This window comes from Cervus elaphus, chromosome 10 (genome assembly GCF_910594005.1).
Source record: "Cervus elaphus chromosome 10, mCerEla1.1, whole genome shotgun sequence".
Classification (NCBI taxonomy): domain Eukaryota; kingdom Metazoa; phylum Chordata; class Mammalia; order Artiodactyla; family Cervidae; genus Cervus; species Cervus elaphus.
This window is the reverse complement of record NC_057824.1, coordinates 36,818,985-36,825,214: the sequence shown is the minus strand read 5'-3', so window position 1 is coordinate 36,825,214 and position 6,230 is coordinate 36,818,985. Positions and strand designations below refer to the sequence as shown.

The following is a 6,230-nucleotide window of genomic DNA, read 5'->3' as shown; positions in this document are numbered from 1 at the left end:
GGCTACAAATTTTCACTTCCTACAAACCAGTTAAGACAATTAGATTTCAAAGGAAGAAGGATGAATCCGTTGTGTTTCAAACCCCAAAAGGAACACAGCTAGTCACAACCTCCAAACTCCATGATGGAAGCAGGGATTTGGAGGGGAAGCAATGGTTTGGGGCCCAAGGCTGGCAAACGCCTACCCTGCTCTGAGGTGGTAGATGCTGTGGCAGTGTGGGAATAGAGGGGATGGGGAGCAGACTTGGAAGGCTGGCCTTAAGAATTGCTTGGATACATGAGCATGGAGCCATGGAGCACACAGGTGTGCTTGCAACCCCTCTTGCTAGAAATCATCCCAGCCAAGACAAGTGTGACTCAGCCGTAGGACATGCCATCTCTGAGGACCACTGCCAACAGCACCATGTGGTAGACAGACGAATGGCAGCCGCAGAGGGCACAAAGTAGAAAGTTAGGACCTGAAGATCATGGAGGGAGGGAGGGATAAAGCAGATGTGGTCTATTCATACAATGAAATATTAGCCATAGAAAGAATGGCATTTGTGGCCACCTAGAGATTATCATGAAGTAAGCCAAAATCAAATATGTAGTATAACTTATATGAGGAATCTCAAAAAATTGATACAAATGAATTTATTTCCAAAACAAACTCACAGACACAGAAAACATAGGATTACCAAAAGGAAAGGGTATAAGGAGGGGTAAAATTAGGGTTTGGGGATTAACAGATACAACACTGCTAAATGCAAAATAGATAACAACAACAACCTACTGTATAGCACAAGACACTATATGCAATATCTTTTAATAACCTAAAATGGAAAAGATTCTGAAAAAGAATATCTGAAATCATGTTGTTGTATGCTTGAAACTAACACAACATTGGACCTCAATTATAATAAAAAAATTTTTTAATTTTAAAAATAAACAGGACATGAGAGTAGAAGATTGGCATACTTCCCTTTTGGATTGCTTAAACTCAGAGTTCTTGGACAGTCTTCTGAGGGTAAGATGCAAGAAGATAATACTAGACCCCTCAACAACATAGCATGTGAGGACTCAGGCCAATCCTGGCAAAAGGAAAAGAATCAGTACTTGTGCTCCAAGGGTCTAGAGCAGTGCATGCTTCCTGCAGTAAAAAGAAACACTGGAGACTGTGTCCAAAATCCTGGATTCTAATTGAGTTCTGCCTTTAGATCACTGTGTGATTATAGTCAAATTATTTAGTTAGCCTCTCTGGATGTAGGGGTTGGAGAGCATGAATGGTTCCCAACATTTTCCCCTCAAGAGGTCCAGAGATCCTCCTGTGAGGGTAACTGAGAAAATACATATGTGCAAAGTCCGTTCAGATTCTCCTTGTCAGAGATCCACCCCCTTGCAGATGATTCTGACATCTGCAAGTTTCAAAACCTTTGATTAGATGACCATAAATATAAAAATCACCACACTGTCCACTTAGAAGGTTTGAGGCAGTGTAATGCTTTATGAACATCTTATTTATTCTCACAGGCATGCTGAAGGAGGTTTTCCGTTGTACAGGTAAGGAAATTGAGACTGAGAGAAATTAAACACCTTCTTCAAACGTATACAGCGGACAAGCAGTTCTCAGACAAGTTCTGAGATTTAAACCTGGACCTTTCTTAAAATCCAAACTCGTAGCAACTGCATTTTACTACTGTCATAGAGTTTCAAGCTCCAGCATCCTCAAATTTTGTGACCTCATTGTTCCTGAGAAGATGAGAGGTAGGGTAGAGGTAAATAGGTGATCTGTTTCAACTTTGGATTTGACTCAGAAAAACATCTACTTCTGCTTCATTGACTACACTAAAGTCTTTGACTGTGTGGATCACAACAAACTGGAAAATTCTTTTTTGTGTGTGTGTGTGTGTATTAGAAAGTATTTTATTAATAAGTTATTATAAAACAATATTCATTTCATGTACACAAATTAACTTTTTGGTGCAACAACAGGAATATTTGAATGTTTCCCATCTATTTCTGTAACAGTCAGAATTCCATTTTGTAAGACTGATATCTTCAAATTTAGAACCTACACATACATTTTTCTTAAGAATGCACACATATTGTACTTCCCCTATAACTGCACTATATCCTTGACAAATCCCCATTGGGAGGTACAGTAGTGACTGCAGGCATTCATCTTTGAAACAACTTTTCCTCATTTTTCAGGTTTGGGAATGATACCACATCAAGTATGGAAAATAACTTTGTTCCTTAACATAAATTCACTTAGAGATTTCTCCTCGAGTTGAGAAAAACCCACTTCTGTCAAGACTCCATGTCAATCTCAGCCACTTCATTCTTGCCCTGCAGTGCTGTTTCTATCAGCTTGTCTTCGCTTACATCCTCAATGTCTGCCAGATCAATAGGCGGTAAAGGGTTCCTCCGGTACTGGAAGGTGTTATACTGCCAAAATTCTTCACTGAGCTGGCGCGGTGCGGCCCCCCAGTCTCCCCGCTGGGACTCTGCGCGCCCCGCCCCATCGTCGCCACCGCCTCTCGGGGGCCGGACACCCCGGGGCTCCTCCCCCGGCCCGCGGGGCCGCACGGGCGGCTGCAGCAGCTGCGACTCGCCGGTCTCCAGGCCGCGGCCCTCACGCTCCGCGCCGCCCTGAGCACCGGTATCCCCGTCGTCGCGGCGCTTGCTGGGCGAAACCGAAGGCTCAGTCATAGCCCCCGCGTCGATTTTACGCTTTCGGGGCAGCTCGGGGAAGCCGAGGGGCCGCCCGGGATGCGAGGCCCCCGGCGGCGGGATCCAGAGCGGCGGCGGCGGCGGCTCCTCAGGAAAGTCGCTGGAAAATTCTTAAACAGATAGAAATACCAGACCACCTTGCCTGTCTGCTGAGAAACCTGTTTGCAGGTCAAGAAGCAACAGTTAGAACCAGACATGGAAGAATGGACTTGTTTAAAATTGGGAAAGGAGTATGTCAAGGCTGTACATTGTCACCCTGTTTATTTAACTTCTGTACAGAGTATATCATGCAAAATGCTGGGCTGGATGAATCACAAGTTCGAATCAAGATTGTTGGGAGAAATATCAATAACCTCAGATACGCAGATGATGCACTCTAAAGACAAAAAGTGAAGAGGAACTAAAGAGCCTCTTGATCAGGGTGAAAGAGGAGAGTGAAAAAACAGGCTTAAAACTCCACATTCAAAAAACTAAGATCATAACATCCGGTCCCATCACTTCAAGGCAAATAGATGGGGGAAAAGTGGAAACAGTAGCAGATTTTATTTTCTTGGCCTCCAAAATCACTGCAGACAGTGACTGTAGCTACTAAATGAAAAAACGTTTACTCCTTGGAAGAAAAGCTATGACAAATCCAGCCAACATATTAAAAAGCAGAGACATCACTTTACCCACAAAGGTTCGTATAGTCAAAGTTATGGTTTTTCCAGTAGTCTTGTACAGATGTGAGAGCTGGACCATAAAGAAGGCTGAGTGCCAAAGAATTAATGCTTTTAAACTGTGGTGCTGGATAAGACTCTTGAGAGTCCCATAGACAGCAAGATCAAACTAGTCAATCTAAAGGAAATCAACCCTCGATACTCATTGGAAGGACTGATGCTGAAGTTGAAGCTCCAATACATTGGCCACCTGATGGGAAAGCCAACTCATTGGAAAATACCCTGATGCTGGGAAAGATTATGGGCAGGAGGAGAAGGGGGCAACAGAAGATGAGATGGTTGGATGCCATCACCAACTCAAAGGACATGAATTTGAGCAAACACTGGGAGATAGTGAAGAAGTGAAGTGCTGCAGTTCATGGGGTTGCAAAGAGTCAGACAGAATTTAGAAGCTGAAGAACTGTGGCAGAATGAATTTGAAAGTCATTAGGATCAGCTTATGCCATTCTTTCAGTCGATGAGGACTCAGTCCCTTCTATGCAGCAAACACTAAACAATAACATGGCGTCCCAAAGAGCAATTAGCATCGCTCTTCCTCTTGAGAGTGCATGGTCTAGAAATTGACGTGGAGACCCAGACTTGAAATCCAGTTACAAGTTAGGAGTGAGAAGAGTTGTAATGCACATCCTCTGTCCCTCTCCTCGTGGGGGAAAGGGGCATGTAGGTGACAAGGCAGGAGACATACTGACCCTTATTCAGCAACAGTAACGTGTGATGACAAAGATCATGTGAACTTTGTGTTTTTCAGGTCTACTATAACCTTCTACTTTTCTGCATATTCATCCTCTAATTTTTGAGAGTTTGATACTGAAATTCCAACTAAAAATCTTAATTTATCTACTTAAAATATAATTGTAATATATATAGTGAAACTATATGTAACTTTGTCCTGCATTTTCCAAGTCTCTTGTAAATGTGTTATCATACTTTCATCATTTAAAAAAATAAGAAAGAGGAAAAAAAAGAGATCATGAACTCTGCAGTCAAATGTACCTGATCTTAAATTTTGGCTCCACTAATGTGCTCTGTGACTTTGAGTAACATCTCTTGAAATCTCCATTTGTTCCTCTGAAAAAAAGGAAAGAGGAAGAGTTTCCTGGTGGCTCAGATGGTAAAGAATCCACCTGCAATGCAAGAGATCTCCCCCTGGGTCAGGAAGATCCCCTGGAGAAGGGAGGGGTTCCCCATTTCGATATTCTTGCCTGGGAAATCCCATGGAACGGAGCCTGGCAGGCTACAGTCCATAGGATCACAGAGTCAGACACGACTGCTACCTGTATTCATTTCCTGAGGCTGCTATGAAAAATGACCACAACCTCAGTGACACAAAAAAGAGCAAAAAGGCCTCCTCACCACTTTGGAGACCAGAAGTCTGAAATCAGGGCATCATCCATCCACACTCCCTCCAAAGGCTGCAGGGAAAAACCCTTCTTCACTTCTCGTAGCTCTTTTTGGTGACCCTGCTACTATCTTGTGACCCCACAACTCTGCCTCTATCCTTCTTCCATATATGCCTTCTCTGTGTCTCTATGTCCTTTTCTGTCTCTTATTAAGTCACTCTCCTGGGAGTTAGGGCCCATTCGGATCCAGTATGCTACCTTTCTTTGCATCTGTAAAGCCCTTATTTTCAAATAAGGTCACTTTTTTTTTTAATCTTTCGGCTGCACCACATGGCATGTGGGATCTTATTCTCCCCTCCCCGCCAGGGATCAAACCTGTGCCCACTGCAGTGGAAACGCAAAGTCTTAACCACTGGACCCCCAGTAAAGTCCCAAGCAAGGCCACATTCTGAGGTTCCAAGTGAACATGAATTGGGGGGGAACACTCTTCAACCCACTCCCTCATAGAATTATTGTGAGGGGTAAATGAAGTAATACATGGAACACATTCTGCACAGTGTCAAGCACACAGTAAACACTCAATAAATGTTAGCTGTACAATGTATGTGTGTGTGAGTCTGTGGATACATACACATGTATATTCAACTATTTTGTTGCTTTTTAATGGTTATGTATTTATTTTTAGCTGCACTGAGTCTTCACCGTTGTGCACAGGTTTCCTCTAGTTGTGGTGAATGGGCTTCTTGTTGCTTCTGATTTTATCAAATTATTTCCTCCCATCCCCCCCTTTTTTAATGGCGACGGTAGCAAGCTTTTCCTAAACATTTACTGTATGCAAGGTGTCATAGTAAGTCCTTCTCATGCATTAACTCATTTGACCTCACCATATGCCTGTTGCTAAGGAAACTGAGGCTCAGAGAGTTTAAATAAATTACCCAGGCAGGGTCACACCGCTAAGAAGTGTGGGGAGACTGGGATTCGAACCCAGGTTCAGCCGACTCCGGGGTCCTAGTTCTTAACTGAAGTAGGTCCATCATGCGTCATGCTGGGTCTTGAATTTGCCTTCATCAAGTTCTTTGCCTTCCCTCTCTTCACTGGGATGTTTTGGGCACATCATTCACCGTCCCTTCCTATCTCACCCTACTCCTGTGATCTACTAGATATGTTACAAGTTCTTACCGGACATTCTTCCAGCAAAGACTCCTCCTTTCCTGACTAACCCTGATGGTCTTCCACATCATTTGACATTTCTGTTCTATTCCTGCACAGTTCCCCTGCTCCGTGGGAAAGAATATGCCTGATGGCTGGGTCGGGAAGATCCCCTGCAGAAGGAAATGGCAAGGCATGCTGCGATTCTTGCCTGGGAAATCTCATGGACAGAGGAGCCTGGCGGGACATGACTTAGTGACTAAATAACAATTAACAGTCCTTATTCACAATTCTGTTTGTTCTTAACCCCG

The 6,230-nt window shown here is 43.5% G+C and overlaps 1 protein-coding gene across 1 annotated transcript; it reads right to left on the bottom strand.

Moving 5' to 3' along the window:
* Positions 1–2,288: 2,288 nt before the first annotated feature.
* On the bottom strand, positions 2,289–5,956 carry LOC122702008 (uncharacterized protein C9orf40-like). Its single transcript, XM_043915526.1, has 2 exons — positions 5,950–5,956; positions 2,289–2,821 (listed from the first exon to the last, which is right to left on the bottom strand). Exons 1-2 carry the CDS (start codon positions 5,954–5,956, stop codon positions 2,289–2,291), a joined length of 540 nt encoding a protein of 179 aa, XP_043771461.1.
* Between the last annotated feature and the right edge of the window lie 274 nt (positions 5,957–6,230).